Genomic DNA, 27579 nt, shown 5'->3' with positions numbered 1-27579 from the left:
CGCGGGGCCGCGACGCACCGGGCCGGAGCGCGCCGCACCGGTGAGTGAGTGAGTGCGGGAAGGGAAGGGAAGGGGAGGGGAGCGGAGCGCAGCGCCGCGGCTCCTTGGGACACGGGGACCGGGGGCTGCGAGAGCCCGGGCACGGCTGCCGCGGCGGGGAGCACCGGCCCGGCCCGGTTCTGCTTGCCGCTCGGGTGGCGGCGGCGCCGGGTCCCTGCGCTCGGGGGTAAAACTTCAGTTTCCTACTTCTCTTCTGCCTTTTTTCCTTGTCTCCCTGTCCCTCGCTGGAGGAGCTGGGTTGTCTCCGTCGGTTATTTAATTTTTTTTTTTTTTTCATTGCATCGGCCAGAGACGCTTAGGGCGTGTTTATCCTTTTTCCAAACAGCGAAAAGGGCGAGGGGAGGTTTGGGAAAACAAGAATAGGCTGGAAAACCTCTCGGGTGAGCCGCCGCCGCCGCCGCTCTGCCCGGCCCCGGGACCTCCGCCGTCACCGGGCGGATGGGTCGCGGCACCTTCCTTTGCTCCGGAGGTGGCCGCGGGTTTGCTCCGGTGGCTCCTGCGGGGGGGAAGAGCGTCTTGCGGGCCGCGCCTAGAGTGGGTCTGGCTATTCGGGATGGGGCATCTCCGTGCCGCGTATCAACGGGCCCGGTGCAAAGCTGGATGGGGAGGCGAACCGGTGTTGCAAGCGCTCGCTCGGTTTCGGGGGATTTGATGGAGTTCGCGAAGTTGCTGTTAGGATGTGATTTTCAGCGAGAGCCGTAGCTGCTCTGAAAGTTGCTGGGGCAGAGAAAGCACTGTCTGGGCTTTCTTAGGTTGTTTTGCTCTCGTTTTCCTTCCTTCTCGAGTGGAAAGGGAGATTTTCTAATCCTGTGTGCTGTCTCTTAGCAAATGGCAAGCCAAAGGCTGGGCAGGCTGTGACCTTGGCTGGGGCGATGGGGACCCTTCGTTGTAGAAGCTGTGAAACGTGCTGAGGAGAGAACTGCTGCTCAGGGACTGCTGGAGAACAGCAGCCTTCCTGGGCCTGGAGTTGGGGACTCAACGGGGGCTGGATTAATCTCTCTAGCAGGGGTGTGGAAGCCTAAGGCGCATCTCTACTTTTTGTAAACGTTTCCAGAACCCAATTTTCCTGATTTTTGTTTAGCTTTGTATGTTTTCTGTTTAGCTTTATGAGTTCAAGTTTGTAACCGTCTCGGAGAATTTATTCATAAGCTAGTTTTATTCTAGCTTGCTGGAAAAGTTGCGTATCACCGCTGACACATTCAGATCCTGCTTGTTCCTCCCAGTAGTAGAGTCAGCCCAGTAGTTGCTTCCCTTGTAGTAAGCAACGGGAACCAGAGAACGTGCCTCTCTGTCATTATCAGTTGCATGCTTCAGAGCCTGGGGTTTCAGAATAGCTCAGCACTGACTGCATGTAGACAAATGCCTCCTCCTGGGTGTAGCTGCACAGTCCGGGCTAGTCGTGTGTGTTGTGCCTGCCATGCGCACACACACGGATAGCTGAAGTGTTTGTTGCAGGATCGGAAAAGGTTTTTTAGCAGCTACTAGGAGCTGGTAACTGTCAGAAGGGATTGTTAGCTTGTTACCTGTGGGTAATGGGTGTTGGCAAAGTAAGTTACTGTATCTGTAGGCTTACGTGATTTCATGATGTGTTTTCATCACCTTTTTCTTCTTTCTGTTCCCTCTGCCTTTTTTGTTTTGCAGGGTGATCTTGAGTTCTTCTTAACTTGCCAGTGCTCAGCCTCCTCATGCCTCCATCTCCTTTAGACGACAGGGTAGTAGTGGCACTTTCGAGGCCAGTGAGACCTCAGGATCTCAACCTTTGTTTAGACTCTAGCTATCTTGAATCTGCCTCTTCTGCCGGTGAGAGCCACTCCAGTCTGCTCGGCGCAGCTGTTGTGTCCCTAAAGACTGCTAATCTCACGTATATGCCCTCATCTAACGGCTCTGCACGCTCCCTGAGTTGTGGATGCAGCAGTGCCAGTTGCTGCACTGTGGCAACGTACGACAAGGACATTCAGGCCCAAACTCAAGCGAGCACCAGCAGCGCCAACGCCGGAGCCTCCACCGCCTGCCCTGCCAACCAAATGGTCAACAGCAATGAGAATGCCGGCAGCTTGAGCCCACTGGGTGGGGTGGGGAGCCCGGTCTCGGGCACCACCAAGCAACTCGCTAGCATCAAAATCATTTACCCCAACGATCTGGCGAAGAAGATGACCAAATGCAGCAAGAGCCACCAACAGAACCAAGGGCCTGTCATTATTGACTGTAGGCCGTTCATGGAGTATAATAAGAGCCACATTCAAGGGGCTGTTCACATTAACTGTTCTGATAAGATCAGCCGGAGAAGGCTCCAGCAGGGCAAGATCACCGTCTTGGACTTGATCTCCTGCCGGGAAGGCAAGGACTCCTTCAAGAGGATCTTTTCCAAAGAAATAATAGTTTATGATGAGAATACCAATGAGCCAAGCAGAGTAATGCCTTCCCAACCCCTCCACATAGTGCTGGAGTCGCTCAAGCGAGAAGGCAAGGAACCCCTAGTCCTCAAAGGTAATCCTCCTCTTTCCCCACACGTAACCTCATGGTTCGCTTTGCCATGCGTGTGCTCTGGTGTCAGCCTTGCCAATGGTTGAACCTTGAAAGTGTCTGTTTATCTCTAGGAAGGCCTGCGTGCCTTGGGTCATCAGAGGCAAAGCAAATGCTTTCTGTGGACAGATCACGGAGCGGGTAGCAGGAAGATGCTTGCTTTTCTCTGACTGTTGTCCTTGAGTAGTGGAGGGGGTGGGAACTGGAAGGAGGAGGAAATGTGCTTCCTGGTGTCTGCCTGTGCAGACAAAGAATTTCTCCCAGTACTTGCTCTGAGTATTTATAGGCCAAGGGGCAGAGGTCCAGGAGGGTATACTTCTCTTTTAGCTCGCCAGACTGACCTTTACTTAGCAGCCTTATTTTAGTCTGTATCAAACTGAACTCATGGGTGCTGGAGATGGGCGATGGGAGAGTGGAAGAAGGGAGGAGGAGAGACGAGGGAGGCCACTTAGTCTGAGGCATTGCGTCATGGACCAGTCAGCAAAACTGGAGCATTCAAGCCTTGTTTTGGTGGTATGGGGTCAGAAGAATGGACAGAGGGAGATACTTTGTCTAGAAAGTGATCTGAAAGTATTGTGTTTACATGTATGCGTGTTTATATTATGATCTTCCTGTAAAGGCTTCTGTTTTAGTGTGATGTATGGTCTGTCCATAATGCTCTGGGGGAAACGAGTGCCACCAATTAAGGCAGCATCCAAGGACTCTTCCCTTTCTTCACTTTGTTTGGTAGCTCCCATTTATAACAATGCTGCCCTCTAGATTGAATCTCCTCTCCCCTGGGTGTTGATGCCATTCGGAGCCATGGTTGGCAGAGACTGGCTGTGGCACTGAGAAACGATGGGAGGGTTTGTTGTTTAGCTCATACTGTATATATTTAATTAGCTTGGTTTTTCTGTACAGCTTACCACTTCCAACCAATACAATGTGACAGGAGAATGGGTTGGGCTGACAGTTTATCCCCTTTCCTCTGTTTAGTTTCATAGCTTTACATGAACTAAGGGTCCTGTGAGATCCTCTTCTCTGGGTGTATCCTGTGAAAGCTTAATATTGCACTGAACTTTCGCCTTTCTCACAGCAAGCACATGGTCATGCTGGGCTTGCTTTGACACTTGCTGCAGGTTCCCAGTATGCTTTTATTGAGTCTCTCAGGTCATGATGGTACCCTTCATCTGCAGAAGAGTGAGAGGATGTGCTTTGCAGAGGTTACCACTGAGGTCCTGCATTTCTTGTGGCAGTCATTCTGTTGTACAGCCCTTGCAACTAGATGTATGGTTGTAGACTGCAAGTTTTCCTGTTCTTAGAAAAGTGGGATACTGAAGGTGTCTTTCCTCTGTGTTTCTCTGGTAGACCTCCAACTGGCAGTTTTTCAGTACCTGAAGTGAGAGGCGCTGGCAGAGATGTAGCTGCAGAACCGTAGCTGGGCAGCACCAAGCAGCAGGGCCCCTTGGGGAGGTTGTGGGCAGCCCCTTCTCCTGCCTTCCAATGCTGGACCCTGCACTGGCTTTAACTGAGTACTGCAGGATTGCTCAGGCTGTTTTTGGTCTTCAACCACTGAGAAATGTTAGCATCTGCCTTGAAGACCTGCTGAGCAGACATCCCGTCCCCAAATTGTTCTGCCAACAGATCTGGAAGGGGGCTAGAAGACAGAGGAAGCCTGAATCCTTTGCTTTTTGGATGTAGTGAGTGGCTGGGCTGGAGTAGACCTCACCTGGGGAAGTGTGTGTTGAGGAGCTCCCCCCATCACCGTAACTCCCCTCCCCTCCTTTGAAGTGGGGCTGGACCAGGGTTGCATGGAGTCTAGTGTATGCCAAAGCAGCTTTTAGGAAGGCTGTGGTTAAGTCTATGAGCCAGAGGAGTGGTGCTGGGAGTGCTTATGATTTAGTTTCACTTGTCAGATAGCGTTTTTTCCATCATGCTTCAGCAGCCTGGGAGCTGGTGCGCCCCAGGTTCAGGCTCTGAAATGAAACCAGGGGTAGCTGGGGAGCCGTCTTCGCCTCCGCTTGTTATTTCCAGCGATTTCTCCTGCTCGCTGCAATCCGGTCCTAATTTATTGCCGGCCCATCTGATCCCCCGTGTTGTGTTTGTAAACACTGGTTGCTAGCCTGGCTGTCCAAGTTTCTGTCCCCCTGATCCGGTGCCACCTTCTCCATGTTTGGTGCTGCCTGTCAGCCCGTGGCCACATTGCCGTTTTCGTGGCACGGTGTCGCATTGTGGGGCGAATCTGATCAGCGAAGCCGAGGGTTGAGTTACAGCTTTGGCTTACAGCGTGCTGGGGTGGCGGCGTGGCCCCACGTGCGTTTAGGTTTTAGGTGCCCGAGTCTTTTTAAACAGCGGAGAAGCTCTGTGCTGCTTCCAAAGGCCAGGCTGTAAACTATGGATAAATGTATGTATGAGGCATCTTATTAGGCTCAAGTTAAAAAGAGGTGGCCTGATTTATTTTTAATGTCGCAGATCAATATATAAACTAGCACTGTGACAAGAGAGCGTTGGGGTTTTATGGATGCTGTGGTATGGGGGGATTTATAAGACCTCTGTTCCTCCCTTCCTATCCACGACTCTCGTTGCAGCTTCCTTTAACGTGGAGTGTTTGTTTTTGTCATAAATATAACATTTGCATAATTTTGATTTAAGCTCTTTAGAAGCAAAGATTTGCTTATTTCTTTGTTCACAAAGCACAGCGGCACTTAAGACAGGCGTAAACCCCTTATTTTTGCAAAAAGAAAAAGAAAAAAAAAAATTATGTACTTCACAGTGCTGCTACACAAGCTCCAGCAGCCTAAGCTGTCAGGGCTGCTGCTGCTCAGGCTGTTGTATACAAAATAGGAAGAAGGCGTGTTTCCCCCTACCGACACCCCCCCCCCACCTGTGTACTTTGACTGTGGTATTCCATGCTTACTGAAACCTGAAAGCTTCCCTTTTTGTGGATGAGCCTTTTTTTTTTTTGTTAGCATTGGGATGGAGAGGAGGAAAAACGAGTGATATGAGCCCAGCGTCCCTACTGCTTCAGACTGATGGCAAAGCTGTTGATGAATTTGGGGAGAGAGAGCGTGGCAGCATGGCCCTGGGCTGGCCCAGCATCCCTGGCCCTCCTTGGTGGGGTTGTGCCCCTTCCTCTCCCACAAACCCAACGGTGAGGCAGATCTACCTTCCCTGAGCTCCTCAGCTCTTGGCAAAAGTGGCCTGGAGTCTTGGGGGCTTGAGTTGTTTACCTGAGTTTGCTACTGGGACTTAAAAAGAGGAAGTGCGAAATTCATGTCATCAATTCAGATGAAAAGTATTATTATACCCAGAATGCAATGTTTAGGTTTGGAGTGGAGTGTCTCTTTTCCAGGTTAAATCAAATCTACAAATGAAACAAAAATGAAAAATTGAAGCATCTGCGCCAACACATTTCAACAGCTTTTGACACAAGAGGAGCTGCCTTTGTCTCCCTGGCCGGTGTCTAGTGGTATTGTCTTTGTCCTGCCCTTCCTCCTCTGCCTCTGAGCCCCAGCGGCAGGAGCCTTGTGAACCCGCTGAAGCCTTGTGTTTAGTTTTTAAAGGCTTCTGTGTTGGAATACAAGGAAACACCAAATTCAAAAGAAGAGGTGCAAAATGTAATTTGGTGAATAATCTACTTTTTTCTTCTCCCCCCCTCTTTCCATGCTGTAAGTTGATGGCTGGACTGCTACAGGGGGAATGGGGAGGAACTGGCTGATGGTGATAACAACTGGTTGCTTCTCTATTCTTGTTTCTGGTCTGAGGAGCTTATTTATGCTTTGGCTTTCCGTCTTCTCGTTGCTTGTCTAACAGGGAAATAAATGAAGTGACTTGCTCTCATTATAGTGAGGAGTGTAAGTTCTGCCAGCAAACCACTTCATGCTTTCTGCCACAGTCTAAGAATAGCTTCAGATCTCTTGCCACACCAAAGTTGCATATCAGTCAAGTTGAAACAACTACAGAGGGACTGAGGCACCTATGAAAGGAATAATTACCTATTTTATGTTGTCCCATGTCCATGTTGAATGCTATCATCAACTGCCTTTGGAATACCTGACCCAGTCATAATCTGTTGCAAATACATTATTAATTGCTATTATTAATTATGTAAGTTACTTTAAACCCTAATTGGATTACACCGCACAAGTGTATTTGAGAGTAAAACTTGGCGCAGTGGTCAACAAATCCAGCTGACCAACGAAACGCGTGCCTGGCACTCACTTCCACCGGAGATCTCCACTGAATAATTGTTAGGTCATGGCTGTAATAGGGAAATGTGTATTTTTAAGTGTTAAGTAATGCATGTGAAACGTCTAATGTGTTTAAAACTAAAGCATGTTCCCTCTGTGCTGCAGAGGAAATCTGACCCCATCAGTCACTGGGAGAAAAACTTCTGCTGGCTCTATTAGGGCTGAAGTTTTGCCTTCAGTTTTCAGTCTCTGGTTGCTGGAGCTTAAAAAAGTACCTCTTTCTCCACTGGAGTAGATAATCTTGTTGGCCATAACACTAGAAAATCGGTTGTGTGTGTGTATACATCTTTCATAATAGATAAACTGGGGCAATAGTGTGGTTGGAGACCACAGTCTTCTCTCTACTTTGAGGGGATGCTTCTGCAGAGGAGTGTACCTCTAAACTTTGCCTATTCAACAGTAATGGAAAGTGTAGCGTTTCCTCCCAGGTGATGGCATCTGAGAGTTCGAAGTGCTGGCTTGCACAGTGCCTGTCACGTTTTAATTGTCCTTGGGGTAAGAGAGCAATGACACTGCCTTGGAAAGAGAGGAACAGGAAGAACTTTTTTTTAGCTCTCCAGCTTCTGATACCCGTGGAAACCAAACGAAGAGTCAAGAAGCAAACTCTTACATTAGGCAAATGTCTCTGATGCTTGTAAAGAAAAATCTGGCTCCAGCTCTCTTTAAACTGGGGGGAGATCCTCTGCTATGTTCCTGGTAGGTAGACTTTGAGTTATAATTAGCTGAATGCCTTATGTGCTGCCCTCGCCCTTACCCTGCTGGAGGTGAGACACTGCTAGTAAAACCTTTATAGAGTTACTTGCTGGAGTGTCTTCTGGCTTTTTATTCTTAAGGTGGGCACAGCCTTTTTGAGAGGCTCAGGGTGGAAGAGTACCTGTATTTGAAGTCTGAGTGGTGTCTGGATGTTAACTGATACAGTTAGACTTTTTTTTTTATATATTTTTTTTAAGGACCTATGAATGGGTTCTTTTCCTTCCGAAACAGCAGCTGTTTTTACTGTGCTTGGGAGCACAAAAGTTTTTAGTGAGATTACCTTGACTTAACCTTGCATTTGGAATGAGAGATCAGCCACTTGTCTGTAGGCTAGGACTCCTCCTTTACTCTGAAAAGCCACATCATAATTAGTTTTTTTTTTATTTATGCAAGCAACTCTGAAGTGAAGAAATGCCATAAAGAGGAGCAGTATGCACACAGTCTTAACGTTTGTTTTGCATGTTTACCAGCCAACCAGGAGAGAAATATTTCTCAAGTATCCAGCACGGGCTTGCAGGGCTATTGAAGTCACGCTGTTTAAAGAAACAGATTATAGTAATCTATGAAGATGACCTAATGCATTGTCCCTTTGCACGTAAGATAAGACTATGCATGGTGTCTTGGCCTTGTTGGGAAGTCTCTGGTGGGCCTGGGAGAGCGCTGGCTGTAGAAATGACAAGGCTGACCTGAATTGTCACAAGCAGTTGTTTGCCTGGAGCTTTGTTTCTAGGTACTAACCTGAATCTGTCTTCAGTGTTTTTTAAACACCTCAAACTTTTTTTGAGGTTCTTGTTATCACAAAGGTGTTTAGCAAGCTGGGGCTTAAAGAAGAGCATTGGATATCATGGATGTCACCTTTCCCCTTCTTCCCTAAAAGTCAGAGCTGGCGAAGAGTCCTGTTGAGATGAGACTGGATACAGGTATGTCTTGAGCATTGCACTTGCTTCTGCTTCAGCTGCCAAGTCTTTCAGGTGGCTGCCTTTCACCTGGTCTTAATCCAATGAGTTGTGATGATTATGGTGGTGAAGCTCACATGTGCACTAGTACCTTTGGGTTCAGCCACCAGACCTGGCTGTGCCTCTCAATGCACCCTGTGTGGAGGCAGAACAGGGGGCTGCTGTGAGCAGGAGGCATGGAGGGGTTCAGCAGGGTTATTTCGGCAGCTGGAAAGTCCCAGGGTTCTCGTGGTTTCATTGTGGGGTGGCTGATTGATGCTTCAGTAGCTTCAGTATTGAAGCTGCAAGGTTTTGGTGTAGGTTTTTTTTAATGTCTTGTGACTTTTTAGTACAGGAAACTTTGCTTCACTTAATGTCTGTGATTAATGCAACCTCATGTCTGGAAGCATCTCAGCCCACTGGAGGTTGGTTTTGGTGTGTCCTTCCCTGAAAGATGTTGGTTCCCCAGGACCACCTGTCTATCCAGAAGGTGGTCTCTGACTTGGTTCTGGACCTGTACAGCAGCATTTTAGGGCTTGGAGGAGAGGAGGGAGGAGATAGGGAAAAGCATCTCTTCCCTGTGGTGCAAAAAGGGGATAATCTGGCTAAAGGGATAACTCCATGCCTAGAGAGCAGGGCAGTTTCGGGGCCAGGGGAGCTCTGGCCAAGGCCCTACAATGGTCATTTTCCCGCTCTGTGACTAAGCACACACAACAATCTTGCTGGGAGGCCTTGGACAAGTCATTTTAATCTGTCTGGGCTTTCTTTTTGTCCTCTGTGCAGTTTGTAACACTGAGCTCATCGCTTGTTGCCATCAGCATTAAGCATGGCTTGCCTGGATTCATCCACCGTCACAGTGGTGCCCTGGAACAGCACAGCTGCCTGTTGCAGAGAGGCTTGCAAGCACTCCCTTCCCCTCCTCCCTTAACAGTAGTCTTTGCTGAAGTGATAAACTGTAGGCTCTGATTTGCCTCTAGGGGTTTTTTGTTCTTTTAAAAACTCAAGGTTCATTTTCATGTGTCTCTGCTTGGGTGAGCAGGTTACCTCCTTTCTAAAGGAAAGCTCCACTCCCAATGAAGAGACCGCAATCCAGAAGGGGCACAAGCTTATCTCCTGGCACTTCTTTTTAGTGGTACCCTTAAGAGCACATCCCAGGGGAATGTGTGCAGAGAGACCTGAGCTAGCAAGTCTGTGGGTAGTGGCTGGGACCTTGTAGGTCTGGGTGCTACCTAGTCCCTCTTATCCTGAAGGAATGAGCATCTGATTGAAGCTGCTTAGGGCAGCACTAGCCTTGTCTGCCTCAGCTACACCCACAGCTCCCTTGGCTGGGGTCCAGCCAGCTCGTGTGTCCCTGCACTGGGCTGTCCCCACTGGAGGGGTCTGGGTTTAGGGCTGTCAGGGTGACTATAAATCTGTCATCATCTTCTGTTGGAGGGACATAAATGTGCTCAGTGGGTGGGAGGGCTCGGGAGCTCCTGCTCCCACTAGGGTTAGATGCTGCTTTGTACGTCTACATCACTCTGTTTCCAAGATAATGGCTTTGAAGGAGGAAATTTGAAAAACAATAATAAAAAGTAATAATTAAGTGATGTGGACATGTTGGTTCCAACTCTTTTACTATGCTCTAGCTTTAGAAAGCCTACAGTGTGCCTGGGTTAATTCCCACTTGATTCGCTGCAACAGAGAAGAACTGCTTATTAATGGTAAATAAAAAGAATTTGTCCACACACGAATTCTCATATATATTTATTTTTTTTTTTTTTACAATGGCTTAGAGATTTGGGAAAAAAAAAGGTAACTTGCAAGCTTCTGTCATATCAGGTGAACTGATTGTCTCCAGTTTATTGTGCCAAAGTGTGATATTAAACTGTATGTAAGCAGTTGACCAATAATGTTTTAAAGCAAAAGCTGTTGTTAGAGCAGTTGACCTGTACTGTGTTGGCGATGGGCTCTAATTCTTCTTGGTCTCTGCTAAGACAATGGGAGTCTGTCTGTTCGGTTTGTGGAAACTAAGAATAAGCCTTTTGCCACTGCCTAGAATTGGTGGGTGCATTTTAGGTACAAAACCAGTTAATGTGATTGTTTACCATGAGATTAATCTTTGGTTCACAGGTGTTTGTGTTAGTCCTGTAAGGCAGCATGAGGTCTCTGTTAAGGGCTAACACAGTGTTTATGCTTCCTGAGAAGTATTAGTGTTAACTCACCTGTGGAGACAGGGAGACCTGGGTTGATTTTGATCTGGCTGAAGAGACTTCTTGTTTGGTTGCTATTTAGCTCTGGATTCTGTAAATGTCTTTTTTTTATCTTGACTCTAGAGTATATAGATGCAAACTGGATCAACTTTCTCTTGCCCTTTGGGGCTTTTAGGGTCCAGCCTTGTCTCCATGATCATTAGGATTGGGATTTAAGTGCTGACAGGGCTGGCCCTAAAGTTTGTGTCAGTGTAGGGACTGGCTTGCACCATGCTAGTTCCAGAAGTTTGCTGCTTTTATTTTTGGACAGTGTGGCACTAGGAATTATCAAGACAGCACCTTTCATTTTCTCTGGGTTTTCTTCATGTGCTTTGAAATACATTGCTGGAAGGGTGGTGAAACACTGGAACAGGTTGCCCAGAGAAGTCGTCTGCCCCAGCCCTGGAAGTGTTCAAGACCAGGCTGGATGAGGCTTTGAGCAACCTGATCAGTGGAAGGTGTCCCTGCCCATGGCAAGGAGGTTGGAACTAGATGATCTTTAAGGTCCCTTCCAACTCAAACCGTTCTATGATTCTATCATAAATCAGAGCAAGATATTAAACTATTCACTTTGAAAAGAGTTTAGATCCATCAGGAACGTGTGGCAGTCCCCAGCACTGGTGTGGTATATCAGCACCCTGTTTTCCTTTCCTATTAATGCAAATATTGCTGGAGTTTCTGATGTGGAGGAGCAGTGGTTGGGACTGGAAAAGAGCCTTTGTTCATCTTCTGGAGAAACAAAGCAGCCTGCTCTGTCATTCGAAGGAAGCTGTCCTGAAGAGGTTGCCCTTAAAAGGGTAAAGTGAATAAATGGATGGCTGAACTGTGAAAATGTCAGTGTTATCTGAAACATGCGAATTAAGCAGAAATGTCCACTCTTACGCGTTCAGGATTACAGATGTCTAACACGGTGCTAGGACCCTTCTCCCTCTTCAGACATAGCCATAACCCTCTGCCTTGTGCTCGTGTGCTGTCACAGCAGCTGTCGGCTGTCTCCAGCCGATGCGGGCCAGTTGCTTGAGGGATGCGCATGGATAATGGTCAGGGAGAGAAATGGTAACAGGCTAAAAAACAAACCGAGCCTGGTGTTTTGGGCAAATCTGGTCTGCTCTACCCCTGTCTGTGAAAACGGACTCGTAGCTCTTTGTCAATATAAAGCCATTTGTGGTATCTTTATTGCATTAAAATAGTTTCTGTTCCCTCCCCTCTTTGCTTCCCCTGCCTCCTTTGTACATAGCTTTAGTGTTTCTTGATGACCTTTTTGTTAATGTGATTTCCAGTGGGAGCGTTTCACAGTAGAAGTATGTATTCCTTCAGGGTTTATGCTGACATTTCCAGTGATTATTTAATTGAACTTCATGTTAGCCTACATCCCCATGAGAATGCATACTTTTGCTATGAGAAGTTGTAATGTGTCTAATTTTGAGTTTCTGCTATAAACGTTTGCTCTCCAGGGAGGGTAAGTCCAACCCTCGTCTGTCGCTGCAGGATGGTCACTGTAGTGTGTTTGGGATGTGGGGTTTCTTGTCTTCTTCCTAATGGCGTTCTTATAGAGCTTAATCTCTGTACCAAAATTGAGAGCAGGCCTTCTCCTCTTTGACCTTCCTGACTGCTCCCTGGGGATAACTCAGTGCTTTGAAGGGTGCTGTCGTGTGATTTATTTTCCTGTGAATACTCTCTTTTTGCTTTCAAATGGGCAGACTCTGCATTCACCCAGTGTGGGGAGATTTCCAGTTACAAAGCTGCAACCATTGTCTTGAATTCAGAGATGTGGTCCAGAAATATTCACAGTGGCTTCTGGATGGGCTGGTGAGTAGTCCAGAAGTGTCAGTGGTATCTCTTGGAAAAGCTGGTGACTAAGGGAGGTGTGTGAGTTGTGCGGGTGGCCTGGGCCCCAAACTTGGGGTCTGAGGGAAAACTGAAGTTTAAGAACAAAAGGAGAAAACAAAACAAAACAAAAAAACCCAAAGCAAAACAAAAACACAAACCCAAGAAAGATTTCCTGGCACCGGGTTAAGGAAAAAACCCAAAACCACCCAAACAAAAAGCAAACCTGAACTATTGCTTGATTCTAATTGGAACTAATTTGGATGATCCAGTGGTCCTCAGAAGAGCAAAGGGATGAGAGCTGATGATGGGCAGAAGCAAATCCTGTGTTCAGCTGTGAGAGGCACAAGGGGTGACAATGTGGTTGAGTGAGGACTGAGGACGGGAGGAGCTGAGTGCAGAGGTGGGCAGAGCCAGCGTCCCTTGGGACAGCCCGGCCGGGGAAGTTGCTTTTGGTGACCTCTCTCCTGCCTCCTTGGGACCTGTCTCTATTCCGCTGGCTGCCCTGTGCCTGGTGTCAAAGTACCAAATGGAAGTAGATGAGACCAGGGACTGTAAAAGCCAGTGGGAGAGGATGTGCTGCAGTGAGGGGTGTGAGCCGTAGCGAGATGAAATTAAAAATAACATGCAAACATGCGCGCACGTGTCTCGATGCTGAGGGGAAACCTTTCTTTTTTATCTGGCTTCACGCTCTTGACTTCTAAAGGGACCTCAAAGCGGTTGTGTCAAGGACGTGCTTGTAACTCCTCTAGGCCAGAATTTGTGTACAAACCAACCTCTCGGGATAGTTCCCACATGGAAAAAACTTGACCTTGCAAGTTCTCCGGAATGCGGGGTTTTGCCTTTTTTTGAAGTGCTGTTGGCAGCTCGATTAGAGGGAGAGACTAGATTAGATTGAGTGTATCGAGGTGGAAGCTGTTCTTTGTGAACTGTTTACTTTTACATGTTTGTTTAAAGCTTAATCTTTTGCGGCAAGGCTGATGCTGAGTGCCGTGTGGGCAACAGGGAAAGAAACCCTGCGATGGGTCTCTTGAACCTTCTGTGGACAGGTGAGAAATAAGCTCGCAAGACCAGAAAGTCGGACCTATTCTACTTGACAGTAGCAATAGAAGTAGAAAAACCTTCAGTTATGCCTTTGATTTTGGAAAAGAGTAGGGGCCAATGTGGGCCGTTGAGGTAAATGTGGACGTTTATGTTGTAAAAGGATGGATTCCACCCCTCCCGTTCTTTAACAGTAGGAACGGTAATATGTAAAATAGTCCTGGTGTCACTGTGGTGTCCTTGTACTGCAGAAAGATGGGCTTCCCTCTGTTGTAGGCTTGACCTCACATCAGTCTCCCTCCAGTGTTTTAAAAACAAACAAAAAAACCAACCCACAATTTCCTTGAAATCAAAGGAGCAACTCCTAATGTCACCTAGGTGAGTGTGGTCTGATAGGTCTCCACCCCTTTTGACAGAAGGGTGTTGCCCTTCTCATCTCAGCTTCCCGCTGTGTGGGCCAAATACAATATTTTCAACCATGTCAAACTTTCTGCAGTAGTGAGGGCAAGCCTGAGTGCTGCTCAGCAGCAGCTGTGGTGAGGAGAAGAATGTCTGTCTTGAAGAGTAGGAACATTCCTACAATGACCTGCTTGGATTAGCCCCGTTGCTCTAGAAGAGGTGTGAGAAGCACAGTTCTTCACCGCAGTGAGTGGAGCCCTGCTTGGGCAAGGAAAGTGGCTGTCTTGTGATGTTTAGGAAGCTTGGGCATCCCTTCTTTCAGTATCCCAGGGTAAGCAGAGAGTGATCCCCAGTACGCACTGTGAACTGTCTTTGCTGTGGCTAAAATGGTGCCAGCAACAGCTGTAGGAAAGTGTGATGGCTATTTCTCCCACTACAAAGTGGTTTTAGCTCTTGTGCTCTATGGGTGCACCCCCAGTGCATCCATGCCCTCCCTGCTAGTGCCTTTGGTACCTGGTGGACCTACCCCTGCTTAATACTAAGGGCGTACTGCAGAAGATATATGGAAAGTTAGGTGCTTTCCTCCTGCCTTTACTCTTTCTATGTCATCTGGTGATATTGGAGGTAAGGTGGTAGGCCTTTGGTTTGCTTATGGCCCAGATACAAGATGGTTTGTGCACAGCCATAAAGTTCTGTGGACATGGCTGTGTTGGTCAGTGGTATGAAGAGATGGTCTGGGTGGTTGTCTGCGTTCTGGGAGTGCATTTGGCCTATACTGGCTGAATTCTGCTTGACCCTGCGCAGCTTCTTTTTCCCTTGGTGGAAGCAAGCAAGCTGTGATGGATTTGCTGCTAAAAGCAAACCCATGTCAGATGGGGAGCAATGTCCCTTGGGGTGCCTCTATGTGGGAGCTCGCTAGTTCCCCTTGCCTCGTAAAGCTCTCCTGCTGTATACTTGTGACCCGGGGATGAGCCGCTACCTCCAAACAAGCTCAGCCCTTGCCTCGTAAAGCTCTCCTGCTGTATACTTGTGACCCGGGGATGAGCCACTACCTCCAAACAAGCTCAGCCAGCCTTGACCCTCTGTAAACCTGTCACGTGAAGGTCAGCACAAGGAGAGTGATGCTACCTACCTGCTGAAGCTGGTGAGGAATGTAGCCTGAGACAAAAGGGAAGAATATATGATGTAAGGAAAAAAGATATGCAAGCGTGGTTCTCAAAGGTAAGCGTGTCTTACTTGAGCGTGGTGCTATGGTCCAAAGCATGCCCTGCCGTGGTACAGGAGCAGCCCTGAACACTTCTCAGTAAAGCAGTGGTGGCTCAGCACCAGCGTGCCTGCAGCAGCCGATGGGAACATGGCACAGGGGTGGCCCTGGGGCCTTGACCCTCCTGCCTGGGCTGGGAAGGGTTGCAGCATCAGGTGAGTGAAGCAGCTGGCAGTACCTGGGCTCTGTTTTTATACGCTGGAGTCAAGTTTACTTAACCTTGAGGCATCCTGCACTTTGAATCAACTTGACACAAAGTCATCTGTTCATTAATAACACAGGAGCAGTTTAATTGTTCTTAGTGGAAAAATACATGAGACTGTCATCAGCTGTTGCTTCTGGCAGTGCTTTTCTGCAGTAATGTAAATAAATGAGGTCACGGGTTTAAAGGAACAGGCTGTACTTGCACAAATTCAAAGCGTCATCTTAAACAGATACGCACCAATTGTCGGAATACCTCCGTCCTGCGCCCCGAACGCTCGCTGTAACGTTTCGACCTTAAACACGCGCGAACGTAGCCGCGGGGGCTCGGTTTGCTGTGTCGCTGCTGGCGGGGCACGTGCTCAGTGGGTGTTTTAAAAATCGGCTTCCTTCCTGAGCAAGTTGGTGGCCGGAACCCCAGCATCCCCAAATTCTCTGCTGCTTCCCCCGAGAGAGCCCAGTGATTCAGGAAGAGGGGAGGTTACGGACCCCAACATCTCTTCTGCTGATGCTTCACAGCGTCCTGGGGTTTCTGCTCTTGTTGCGCATGTGTGCGTTGGTTTTATTCTGTTTTGAGATGGCTTTGTGGTATTGTAATCGAGGATGAGGGGATCCAGAAATCTGCCTGGACAGCTTTGAAAGCTGTATAAAAGGTCTGTTTGTCTCCCGGGACCACGTGGCCTGTCTAAATGTGGATCCCGCATCTGCAATCTGTCATGTACAAAAATATGTTCCTGTTTGTAATCGTAGCGGGAACACCCAGTACCTGCCTCGCTCAGAACAAAGTATGGCCACACCGATGAGGTAATGCAAAGGTTTTGCTTTATGGTGAGAGCGTTTTGCCATAACTGCCTCTGTGTGAGCTTTCTCACTATAGAGGGAACAAGGTCACGTGCTTCCTTTACTGTGGGGTAAGAGCCTGTTTCCAGATAGAAAACGTGTTGCAAATCTACCAAAACATATTGTAAACCCACATCCCAGTTTGTATCTAGTCACACAGCCGTAGAGCAGCAGTGATGGTTGAAAGAGGTGCCAAAGAAGAAGACACAGAGAAGGAGGGCAGGTGGTACTGTACTCTTTGGACTTTAATTTTCAATCTTCTCTTAAAAAAAAAAAAGACAAACCCCAAAACCACCCACACATGTATAAAATAAAATGTGTGCAAATAAGATTTGTTTCTTCTTGCTTCCTTCGGAGATGATTGTTTCTATTGCAAGGTCACGGTCCCTTGTAAAAGCTGGTTGCCTAGTTGCTGCCATGCCTTTTGTGCCTGTTTTGCATCGTATTTGCCCTCTTCTGATGGCAAATGACAGAGACCATGTTTGGCACGATGTTATGCAAGTGCCATGCTGCTCGTCTTTTTTTTTTTTTTTTATTTGTTCAGAGCTGCTCTGGCTCCTCTCTAGCCGCTCATCTGGCGTTGCAGCACTGGTGCAAGCCCTGGCCTCCTGGGTGGCTTCGGAGCTGAGACCTGTGTGCAGCTGCTGCCAGGGTGCTGCTCAGAGGGGGATTTTGGGGAGCATTAAGCGAGATGTCTATGGGCAGATGGTTGCCAAGAACTTGAACAAACAAGTATGAATAGCTGGAGCGTGTACAGTGCTGTCTTGAAACTTCCTAAATGTTTTGAGGTCTCAGACAATACAAAGTCTGTTGTCACTTATGAACTGTTTTGGCAGGGCAGGATGGTGGAACAGGTCATGCAGTGATAACTGCAGAAATCTCTGGCTCTTCGCATCAGTGGCAAGCAAGAGCCCTTGGTCTTCTGTTGTGTTTCACTAGATAGCAAGCAAGGCCACCTGCTGTGAAGAGTCCTGCTTCATTGATTTGTTTCCTCATGGAAGAAATTCCATGGGTTCCTCAGCATGCTGGGCATCCTTGCATACCCTACTTCATCTGGATTTGGGTAGGTTCAGCCCTGCTGAAAACCTGCCTGGCAACCATTTTGGAGCAGAGCATACACGAAAGCACTTGGGATGTTCTCCACATGCACGTGTGGGCTGTGTCGAATGGGCTGATGGTTCAGGCTTTTTGCTGTGCTTTGGTTATTACAACTCCGTGGTGTGTTTAAGCTAGAAAAGACAGGTTACAAGCATGACATTCTGTAAAAGTGAACGTTAGTGGCTTATCTAGCTGCTGGTATTTTGATTTGTCGTTGAAGGTGGCTACACAGCTGAGTCTGAATGACAGCCATGAAGCCTAAACTGCACCGCTGTGCATGCTAATGGTCTTTCCTGGTGGCTATGTTATATTGCCTCTGTGCTTAGGCTGCCTGTATATGATGAAGGCTTTTTGCATATTGCAAATAGCAGCTGAAAAATTACTTTTAAAATACAGCTGAGTCTTCTGCTAGTGAGAGGCTTCTACCAGATTTTGCTTCACCCCCAGGCTCCCTTTTACTGCCCTCTGTAACGTTTCCTCCTTGTCCCAGGTTTGGGAAGGCTTGAGCAGCTTCGGTCACAAAACAGTATCTGTTACAACCATGGGTGGAGTCTCTGCATCCATGCCTTGAGCTTCCTTGTGATCTGGAGTTGCTGTTGGTAGCAGTGACCTGTCTTGGTCCTTCCTGAGTTTAGTGATGTGTTGACTTCTCTGGATCCTTGTGTCTCCCACCTCCTCTCCCCCACTGCATGGAGACTTTAAATGCTGAAGTAGCACCTGCTTGCCAGAGGAATACAGATGCACCTGAATACCTTGTACATCCTATTTACCTCCATGTTGAAAGTCCATCCCTCTGACTCTTTTTTGAGTGGTCATAATGAACTTCCCTTGGATCTTTTTGGGGAAGTCTTGTAAACTTTTGAAAACCCTGAGCATTATGCATGCATGAGCTCCACTTAAATTACACTAGTGCGTCATAAGTCAACTAGGAGCAAGGCTCTTGTGTGACGAGTGTGGGGGGAGTGGATTAAGGGAAAGATGCTCATGAGGTCTCTGGATCTTGTTTTGGGACCTGCATGACTTGTATGTCAGTGGAGATCCAAGCCAAGCTCCTAATGTTGGCTTTAGAGTTCAGCTTCCCTCCATGACTGCATCTTGCTGCATTCTTTCTGGGTATCAGTGTTCTCGTCCAGTCCTCCCTTGCTCATGTGTCTGAGCCAGTTTGGGTTAGTAATCCTCTCCCCAGTAACCTGTTTTTTCAGGGATGTTTGCTCTGAGACTTGCTTGGGTGTGGTACTTTAAATATTGCTTGAATTGACTTTTTAACTCTCTACCCACATGAGGGAGGAGAACAAGGAGAGGGGGAATGTGAACTGACATTAGTAAAGGTGACCTCTTCACTGGTGAATATCAGGAAGGAAATTGTAGGTGAAGCTATTGCATGTTTGGCTACTCCACTTGTTGGGGCATCTTCCACATGGCTTGTATGGGATTGCCTTCCCATCCTTTGGCCTAATGCTCCTGCTGAAGTGATGGGCATTGCCCTGCACCTCTTGCTCTTTTCTGGATACAGTGATAACAGAAAGAGCTCTACACAATGTAATAGTCTCTTGTCCTCTCCTCCCTGTTCTTATCTGCTGGACTAAAGCTCGCACTGAGGAAGAGTTGGTAACAGGAGTAATAGTGTCTTCTGGCCAGCAGGGCAGGCAGAAGCTGCAAAAGGGAGGGCATAGGTGGTGAGGAAAGAGCTTGGTCTAGACTCTCCAGCTCTGCTGTATCTCACAAGGTGGCTGGTGAAGCAGGATGGTGTCTGCCACACCATCAGTGTGTCCACACCTGAGTGATGAAGCAGTGGGATCCTGCCTCTCGCCATGGCCACTTACTCACAGAAGGCTGCAGAGGAGGTGGAGAACGAGTGTTGACTCTGGAGTCACTAAAGCAGCTTATTCTTCAGGGATTTTCCTGGGAGTCCCAGCATGCTCTGGTTATTGTTTAAACAGCAATATTTAAGCTGAATGGATTGCTTGTCTATGGACAAGGATGGGAATGTGGGTTAGGGCTTAGCCTTTGGCCCAGACTCTAGGCTGGGGTTGTTGGTTTGGATGGGGCTTTAGACGTCTTCAGCTTGGGGATCATAGTCCTGTTTGGTTTTTTGAGTGGACTGAGAAGGCTTTTCAGACCCTCTTAAGGCCAGGTGGTGCAGTTAGCAGTTGAGCTCAGATTTTTGTCCTTGCTCTTCTTTCCATCCTGCTCCTTTGTTGTAACCACTTTGCGAGTAGTGAGGCAGATCTGTTTGCCTTGTGTCCTATAAACAGCAGAAACAGCTAAAGACAAGCATGTTTTTGAGGTGAAGGTAATACTCTATTCTGTGGGCAATTTGAGGATTTCTGGGAAGAGGAGTTACTAGCAGTACGTGAAGGACAGAAGTCTGGACAGTAAAAAGGTCGCTTGTACTAGAGGGGCTCAGATGGTTGTCATCTAGTCTGAGTGTCTGGTGCCCATCAAATACTGCATAGGGCACCGAGGTGGTCCCTGGGTGGGCACATAGACGTTTGGAGTAGCAGCACTCAAGATGTTGGCATCGAAGCCCTTTGCTGTGTCTGATCCAGAGCCCATGTGACAGCATGTTTTGCTCTGTTTTAAAATCTTCCCTCACTAGATGACTGTGAAAGAGTATGGAAAAGACAAATAACCTTTTTTTTTAAAAAAAAAATAACACTATTGAGATGATGACATTCAGCATTTATTTTGGCTAGTGTAGCTCTTTCTAGTAACTTCAGCATAGTTCTCCCCCTTCCTGGGTTGTTGGGTTTTTTTTGTTTTTTTTGGGGTTTTTTTGCCTGCTTTTAACAAAGTGCAATCGAGTCTGAACACTTGACCTGCCTCGATGCGGTGCATGACTCCAAGTATCGTGGTACGACATAAACGTGCACTTTTGCAAGCGAGGTGGGGGGGAAAATATATCACTGCTTTTCTCCCCTTTCTGCCTTTTTCTTTCGGAGGAGCCACCTGTTCACATTACATCATCGGCGCCCAGGAACACCGCCTCCTACCAAAGGCCTTACACAAAGTAGTAGTTCTTGTATTGTTTGCGCTCAAAGAGCTGATGTCATGCCAGCTGATGTCATTGTGTGCTTTGTGTAATCGCTATGGAAACCAGGCAGGTGGGGAGCCTGGGGCTGATGTAATTGCCAAACGAGGTGTAGAAAGAAGGTCTGCTTTTCTTGCTCCAGTTCTGTGGAGCCACCCTCTTGAAGAAGGAAAAAAATAAATAAAAAAAAAAAAAACAACCAAAATAAAAGGAAAATGCTACTTGAAAAAGCCAGCAAAACATGCGATAGAGCCAGGGGAGGTGCAAGCCAAAAAAGCGACTTCTCTCTCCCTCCCCCCGCCCCGATCCATTTCCCAGTCCATATTAATGTCCTAAAAATAACTCTTGCTAGATATTTTCAGGCAACCGGGGCAGAAAAAGGCGAGCTGTTTGCCACATGTTAAGCGAGCACCTCAGTCACTGTTAGGTTATGAGGAGAGGTTTTCTTTTGTTTGGCTGCACAAACGTGTACGTACTGTTCCCCGGAGCGAAGCGATGCCTGAGTGAGCTGCACCCACCCCTCCTTGGCGGTGTTGGATGAGGGATGCCTTGTAGGGCTGCCCTCAGCAGGCAAATCTGCTGTGGACAGGTAAAGCTAAAAGACTATCCCAGCTGGCTCGATGCTCTGCTTTGATGTGCTGCTAGCCCATTTGCTCGTAGTTTTGGCAATATTTTCTTTCTTGGAAAAATGTCTTTTGAATTTTTTTTTTTCTTTTCTTTCTCTCTCTCTTTCCCTCTTTGCCTTCTCCCATGGGCTTATAGGTGAGGCAGCCCCCGTGCATTGATGTTGCACAGACACGTTTGTCAGTGAACCTGTTCCTTGGCACCGTCGACCTCGTGGAGGGGAGGACAACGCATGCCACTGATTCGTGCCACCTCTGCTGTTGGTGACTGTGCCCAGCATTGGTCACTGTGACAGTGGTGGTGGGAACAAGAGGGTCAGCCCCAGTCCTTGTGGCCCGTAGTGTGTGCTCTGAAGAATGGTGGGTCCAAAGCGTTGCCAACCTTGGGGTGTCTAACCAAAATATGTTTGGTCTCTCTTCTCAGGAGGACTCAGTGGTTTCAAGCAGAACCACGAAAACCTCTGCGATAACTCCCTCCAGCTGCAAGAGTGCCCGGAGGGAGGAGGAGGGGGCGGCGCATCTGCCGTGCCCCCCACGCTACCTCAGTCCATCCCCACCACGCCGGACATCGAGAACGCTGAGCTCACCCCTATCCTGCCCTTCCTCTTCCTTGGAAACGAGCACGATGCTCAGGACTTGGAGAAAATGCAGAGGATGAACATAGGCTATGTAATCAATGTGACCACCCACCTGCCCCTCTACCATTACGAGAAAGGCATGTTCAACTACAAGCGGCTCCCGGCTACTGACAGCAACAAGCAGAATCTCAGGCAGTATTTTGAAGAGGCTTTTGAGTTCATTGGTAATTACCCTTGACTGGAAATACTCCTGTTGTGTTTTTTGTTTTTTTTTTTTTTACCTATTGTAAGAACCTAGAGTGAATTTTATGCTTCGCTAACTACCCTGAAGGCTGCGTAGGGCCATATTTACTATTGTTCAGGTTGTCAGAAATGCTGAGCACCTCATGTTTCTACTCATTCTCATCTCTGGCGTATGCAGTTAAGTAGCCTGGGGGTACAATTTTATTTGTTGATAGTTATGCCAACCTGTAGGCTTTGAAATTCAGGAAGTCCTGTAAAACTGAGACTTTCGTCACCCCCTCTTCCTGATTCCTTTGCATTCCTAGTTTCCACAGCAGCTTCCAGCAAATTTTTCATAGTAACTATTTTTAATGATGGTTGAGTCTTTCAGTTTTCTCGTGAAATTACGTTAGGACAAACCTTCACACTTCACTTGTTCTACTATTAGATTTATAACTTCAAAGTGTATGTGTGGATGAGTGGATAGTGATGAAAACTTGTATTAATAAGCCTCAAAGCCCTGTAGGCTGTGTGAGAGAGTTCACCATAGACATGCAGCTCCATCTGATTTTGGGGAGGTTGCTGAAGAAATGGCCCAGCAACATTACTTGCATTGCTCTGAACCTCTCTACGATCCATGCAGCACAACCAAGTTTAGGGATGTGTTTAGATCTGATCATTGAGGCTAAAGCCAGATGGACTCTTTCAGCAGAGTTGGTCAGTAAGGACATCAGTACATGTTACTGAAAGCTTTTGAGGACCTTCCCTTGCCCTTCTTTGTGGGCACAGCTCCCTGCAATGCACAGGTGGAGCTCAACCTTTTGCAGCATAATGAATGTCCTCTTGTGCTTCTCCAGCACAAGTATGTGTCCTTTCAGAGTTTTCTGAAATATGCTGGAGTGGATCACTGACATAGAATTTCCTTTTCTCATGCTGAGGCAGAGCTAGTCTCATTTCCAGTACTGCTGGCTTGATAGTAGAGGATGAGACAATGGAAACCTACTTCTGTGCTGTGACACAGCTTAGGTGGACTTGTTCTAGTGGGCACAGACCTGTCTTCTTCCTTGCCCTCAAACCATTGATGTTTATGGCCCTTGAGTCGGGATGCAGGTACATGGCTTCTCTGAAACTCAGACCTGTGTGTGCTGGCTCTGGGGGAGCTGCTCGCAGCCTCAGCAAGGACCTGGTGGTGGGACTGGGCCTCAGGGCAGGAATTCCAAGCTCAGTGTATTCTTCTGAGGCCATCTGCCCCTGCCACATGCCTGGGCAGGGCAGGGTCTCACTGCTCCACAGCAGGCAGCTCTTCAGCCTAGTTGGGCAGTGTTTTGGTTGGCAGGGGGTCGTTGTGTGCTGATGCATGCGGTCTGTGGCCGTGCTATTTTAGTGAAGGTGAATGGGTAAATCGCTGCCTATGCCACAGTTGAGGTGGAGTGCAGCATTAAAACTTGAGTTTTCACTGTGAGCTTCTACCAGGAGTGTTGTCAGCTCCCCAAGCTGCTGATTACTGTGTGCATAGGAAGGTGAATGCCCCTTTTCAGCTGAAGGGAAGCCCTCTCTGAGGGCACAGGAGAGGGAACCTTGCTTTGATCCTTCGGGAAGAAAGGCTGGATCAAGAAATCCAGTAAAACCTTAAACTTTGAATTCAACAAGATGTGGAGGTGCAATAGGCTAAGCTTGCATAAAGAGACTGCAGAGCTCTGTTGAGGTCCTTTAGGGGTTGGAGGGAGATTTCTGCACCCAGCATCCCTATGAGCTGCAGGATTAGAGCTCTCAAAACCACGAAAGGTAGTGCTTGGCTCATGACCTTACCAGGGGCAGAGAAAGCAGCCTTGCTCTGAAAAGGTTTAGAAAGTGTTTCAAAACCATTTTACTTTCCTCTTTAATAGTTACAGCTTGAGGGTCTGTCTTTGCTTTTAATAAACAAATATTTTTCCATTGAGAGTTTTTCTCCAGAGCAAATTTAGCCAGCTGGGGAAGTAACTAGTCAAAGCTTTCCCTTCCTCAGGGTAAATTTTAAATTGCATTTGAGAGGATCTGGAAATGTTTAAACAGCAGATCATTGGCCTATGTTTCTTTAAATATGTCTTGAAAAAACCACAACCAAACCCAGGTTTAGCTAAGACTAAAGCCATAGGAAGTGAAATCATCAAAAACTCTCTGGTAAAGTGTGTCAAAATGCATTAGAGAGTTTCAACTTTCTGAAATACTAACTGGCAAAAATGTCTAGAAGGAAGTTGGCTTCATTTATGCTTTCACAATACAGGTTGAACATGTGGGGTGGGATGAACCATCCTCTTGGTGGGGTTGGATTCATGCCCAAACTTGCAAACTGAATTCATGTTCCTCCTGCGGATTAAAACAAAAGAAATAGATTGAAGTGTCACATCTTGAAAGCTTTATCTCCTGTTTTGAAAGCAAGCTGTGGGAGATGAGGATGGTTTGGTAGTGACTCTCCTCTTTCTTGTGTCCTATTAGCATGTGGTTCCAGAGGCCCTCTCTTCCCTGAGTCCTGCCCAGGTTGTAACCCTCTAAGTGATGTGTCCTGATGGAGAGAGAGTGTGTGTGTGCGTGTGTGTGTCCCTCCCCACCTTGTCCATTTCCCACTGCTGGAGGGGCAGCGTTCACAGAATGCGATGCTGTGCTGGAGTCCCACAGAGCTTGATATGCTACAAGTGAGGAGTTAGAATTTGAGGTCTCTTACCACCGAAGTCTTGCTGAGGTGTAAACTGGATCCAGCTCCTGCTTTTGCCCAGGTACCACAGCAGAGTGCCCTGTTGAAGCTCATTTCAAGAGTGGCTTTTACAAAGCCTCAAAGCATAGGGCTCTGAAAGAAACCTATTGTTATGAATTGAACCTGAAAATACCTGTTTTTTGAAAAGGTGGTGTCCTGCTTTGAAAGACAGGGAGGTTGAGATGCTGATGTACCACAGCAGTGTTGTGACAGAGGTGGAGATGGAGCCCGAGCTGCCTTGTCCTGGGCCTTGACCTACTAAGTAAACGCTCCCTGGCAGCACACGCGAGCAGCACAGTGGTGTCTCAATGTGCCACTCATCTAGTGGATAAAACGACACTGGGGTTTTCCAGTCTTAGACTGGCCTGTGTGTTTCACATTCAGTAACTCTGAAGGAAGATGGACTAGAGGGGAAAGGGAAGAGACGCTGCTGTTCTTGTAATCGAATGAAGGGACTTTTCACATTAAGTTACTCTTAATTGCGCTGAGCTTTTTCTAACTTACAAACTGGCAAAAATTTTACTTTCTTCTTTCTCGTTCCCAGAGGAAGCTCATCAGTGTGGAAAAGGTCTCCTCATCCACTGCCAGGCTGGTGTCTCCCGATCTGCCACCATAGTTATCGCGTACTTGATGAAGCACACGCGCATGACCATGACGGATGCCTATAAATTTGTGAAAGGCAAACGACCAATCATTTCCCCTAACCTTAACTTTATGGGGCAGTTACTGGAGTTCGAAGAAGATCTAAACAATGGTGTTACACCGCGAATCCTCACACCAAAGTTGATCGGCGTAGAGACTGTTGTGTGACAGCCACGCTGCGAGGAGATGGTCAATGAAGGGGTTAACCTGTTCTTCACCTGATTTGGGGCAGTGACGGGTGGGTTGTGGGTTTTTCTTTTTAGCTTTCAAGGGGGGTTTTGTGGCAAACTTTTGTGAGTAAAAACCTTTTTTTTGTAAGGGAAGGTTTTTAAAAGAGATCCAAGAACTTCACTGCGTTTGGGATGCTGTTGTGATTTCCTTCCCAGATGCAAGCAAAGCAGGGAGGCTTCGGAGCAAAAGGAGTACTCTTCAAAATAAAAAAGACGAGAAGAAGACATATTGGGCTTTTTTTTTTTTTCTTTTTAATTTTTCCCTCCTCTCCAGTTACTTGTAGAGATTATGGCTAAGTAGTCTGTGCAGGTTCATAGACTGAAGAAACTTAAGTTGAAGATGAAGCATAAACAGATAAAACAAAACAGAAAAAAACCTCCCTGAAACATAAGGGCCTTCGTTCTGCAAAGGCTTTGCTAAAGATAACCTAGCAAAACACTCACTGATGCAAAGGAAATCGGAGCAGCTTAAAAAGTCTGCAAGGCACTTTTCACACTCCTGACTCAAACTAAAGAAGAAAAAAAATAAGTTTATTTGGCGTGTTTCATGTTCCAGTTCTATTTTTCTATTTTGGGGTGTAAGGTTTTAACAGTAAGGGACTTTGATCATTCTATGCCATATGCCTTCACTGGCTTCTTGTGCAATAATAATTTGGGGTTTGTTTTGAGTGTTCAAACCAATTAGAGTTGGCTGCCCGCTAATAATAAGATAATTTTTAAAGTGTAATAGTTCAACGGCAGCCGGCTTGGTTCAGAAAGGATAAGTGAGAGCAACTGTTTCGTTCCTTTATATGGTTTTGATCCTGGTTACAGTGCCATAAACCTTGTTACATATGTATATCAGAATGTACAAAAATCGAGAACGAGCAAAGTTTATTTAAAAATATTTTTCGCACAAAATATTGGTGTGTTTCAGTTGTCTATGTAAAAAAATTTGATTATAAAACAAATTCTTTTGGAAAATGTGTGTCCTTTTATTTCTTTAGCAATTTTCCTTTTTGTTCCTATGGGATGGGTTTTTGTTCCATTCTTTTTTTGGTTTGTGGGTTTTTTGTTGTTGTTGTTGTGGTGATGTACATCTCCCTTTAACAAAACTGATATCTCTTGTTTGGCATCTCCTCTTCAGTGTTTCGTTCCTGTCCTCTGCTGGTGGAACATGTTTTCTTTATTTTCTACTGTTCTCTTGCATCCTTCAATTTCTATAACCGGCTTTATATTTCCTGGAAGTACATCAGTTTTTGGAGCTGTTCAGCTGAATTAGCACTATTGGTGAGGGCTCTTTGGGACAGGCCTGTTATTTCTACAGCTCAGTAGCCATTTGGAAAAATAACTAAACATTCTCCACCGATTCCTTTTGTCTTCCTGCAATTAGCTTATCTTCTATGTTACAAAATTGTCCGGTTTCTAGAAATACATTGGTCTCGTGTGTGCTTTTCCCTTTTCTCTCTGTAGCCCGCTCCTTTCACAGTTCCATGGTTCTTGGGAATCTTCCTTCTGGGATTTTTCCCCTCTCTCTTGCCCATCTTACCTTCATCCCTCGCCTTTTCCAGCTGTGTCAGTGTTAACTGTGGTGCGTATTTTAGGGCTGGTGTTTCTGCCTGACAGTGTTCCTTAGGTGGCTGACTTCTGCTTTCTTTGTATTTACTTTTTTTTTTTAGTGATATGGTATAACCTGATCTCTTCTGGACTGTTACTAACTCTTCAAGTTCATTTGTATGAGCCTATAATGGATTAGAAAACATTTCTCATATGATTCTGTTGTGCAAAAATATATCCCAGGAAGTCTGATAGCAGTGAAGGTTTTTCCTAGATGAAAATCTAGATGGACTGAACCAAGTTTAAAACAGGACCTGTCAGAAAACTTATGTATAATCACATTAGACTTGTATATTTTTGTGGACGTTTTACTTAAAATGTTGTTACTATACAGATATTTTCTTGAATCTTATCCCTTTATTAAATTATTTTTCTACTGGAATTGATTTTTTTTAATGGTTTTTTTTTTTCTTTTCTATGATCAATATTGGTCTTGTTGCTGAGATGGCCTTGGCAGTGAGTGGCAAAATCTCTTGGACTGTGACTGCTCCTGGGGCTAAGGAGAGAGTGGCTGGACTCTCAAAT

At 46.7% G+C, this 27579-nt stretch overlaps 1 protein-coding gene across 1 annotated transcript; it reads left to right on the top strand.

Annotated features, from left to right (window-relative positions):
- DUSP10 (dual specificity phosphatase 10) lies at positions 1-27246 on the top strand. The gene is made up of 4 exons (XM_086629622.1): positions 1-40; positions 1702-2547; positions 21480-21857; positions 25131-27246. The coding sequence occupies exons 2-4, from the start codon at positions 1746-1748 to the stop codon at positions 25394-25396; spliced, it is 1446 nt and encodes a 481-aa protein (XP_086485748.1). The 5' UTR covers positions 1-40; positions 1702-1745; the 3' UTR covers positions 25397-27246.
- Positions 27247-27579: the final 333 nt, after the last annotated feature.

The sequence above is a fragment of the Tauraco erythrolophus genome, chromosome 2, assembly GCF_009769465.1.
Source record: "Tauraco erythrolophus isolate bTauEry1 chromosome 2, bTauEry1.pri, whole genome shotgun sequence".
Taxonomy (NCBI): Eukaryota; Metazoa; Chordata; class Aves; order Musophagiformes; family Musophagidae; genus Tauraco; species Tauraco erythrolophus.
Note: the sequence above shows the minus strand (reverse complement) of the source record. Positions and strands in the feature narration are given on the sequence as shown.

Excerpts from the sequence above, each read along its gene's own strand:
- DUSP10 (XM_086629622.1), top strand. The coding sequence starts at position 1,746 with ATGCCTCCATCTCCTTTAGACGACAGGGTAGTAGTGGCACTTTCGAGG. Across the intron at positions 2,548-21,479 it reads GGAACCCCTAGTCCTCAAAG|GAGGACTCAGTGGTTTCAAG; the intron begins GTAATCCTCCTC and ends CTCTCTTCTCAG. Across the intron at positions 21,858-25,130 it reads AGAGGCTTTTGAGTTCATTG|AGGAAGCTCATCAGTGTGGA; the intron begins GTAATTACCCTT and ends TCTCGTTCCCAG.